Below are 571 nucleotides of genomic sequence, written 5' to 3'. Positions count from 1 at the left end.
CACTCACAACACTCTCTTATTATTATCATTATCATTATAATCACTATCATTATTGTCATTGTTATTACTATATTGCTATTACGACTATAACTAATATACATAAAATAAATAAAATTAGATTATCACCCCCTTTCCATACTCTTTAACCCTAATTTTTTGCACCGATGTGCCACTATCACGCCAACTTTTTATATTTTAAATATTCCTCATACATTCACTAATTTGTGTATTTTTGAAAATAGGGAAATTTCATAAATTTTCATAAGTTTCATAAAATTGAGCAAATATCATTAAAATTCTACAAAACCCACAAATGCAGTAGAAACCATCAGAGCCGATTTTTTGTTGATGAGAATAGGGGAATCTTTGCAAGTTTCCCCACCCCCACTTACAATCCGGAGATTTGCAGTCATCCTTTTTCTTCCCTTCACATTTCTCTGTTGTCGTTTCACACCCTTCAGTTTGACTTTGTGGCAAAGAAACTCCACTTTTTAAGGCCTTTGTTTCATTAAATTTGCACTTTTTGGTGCCATCGCTTTCCGTTTCATAACTGCATTTCGGATCAGCATTT

The 571-nt window shown here is 32.6% G+C and overlaps 1 pseudogene across 1 annotated transcript in view; it reads right to left on the bottom strand.

The window, feature by feature from the left end:
• Nucleotides 1-387: 387 nt before the first annotated feature.
• Nucleotides 388-571, bottom strand: part of TEOVI_000568500:pseudogene — a 1,173-nt pseudogene continuing 989 nt past the window's right edge. The window contains exon 3 of the mRNA in view: nucleotides 388-571. This exon is cut by the window's right edge and continues 32 nt beyond it. Coding sequence covers nucleotides 388-571 — 184 coding nt within the window.

Source organism: Trypanosoma equiperdum (genome assembly GCF_001457755.1).
Source record: "Trypanosoma equiperdum strain OVI genome assembly, contig: ctg_1285, whole genome shotgun sequence".
Classification (NCBI taxonomy): domain Eukaryota; phylum Euglenozoa; class Kinetoplastea; order Trypanosomatida; family Trypanosomatidae; genus Trypanosoma; species Trypanosoma equiperdum.
The sequence above is the reverse complement of the archived record's forward strand: the minus strand, read 5'-3'. Positions and strand labels throughout refer to the sequence as shown.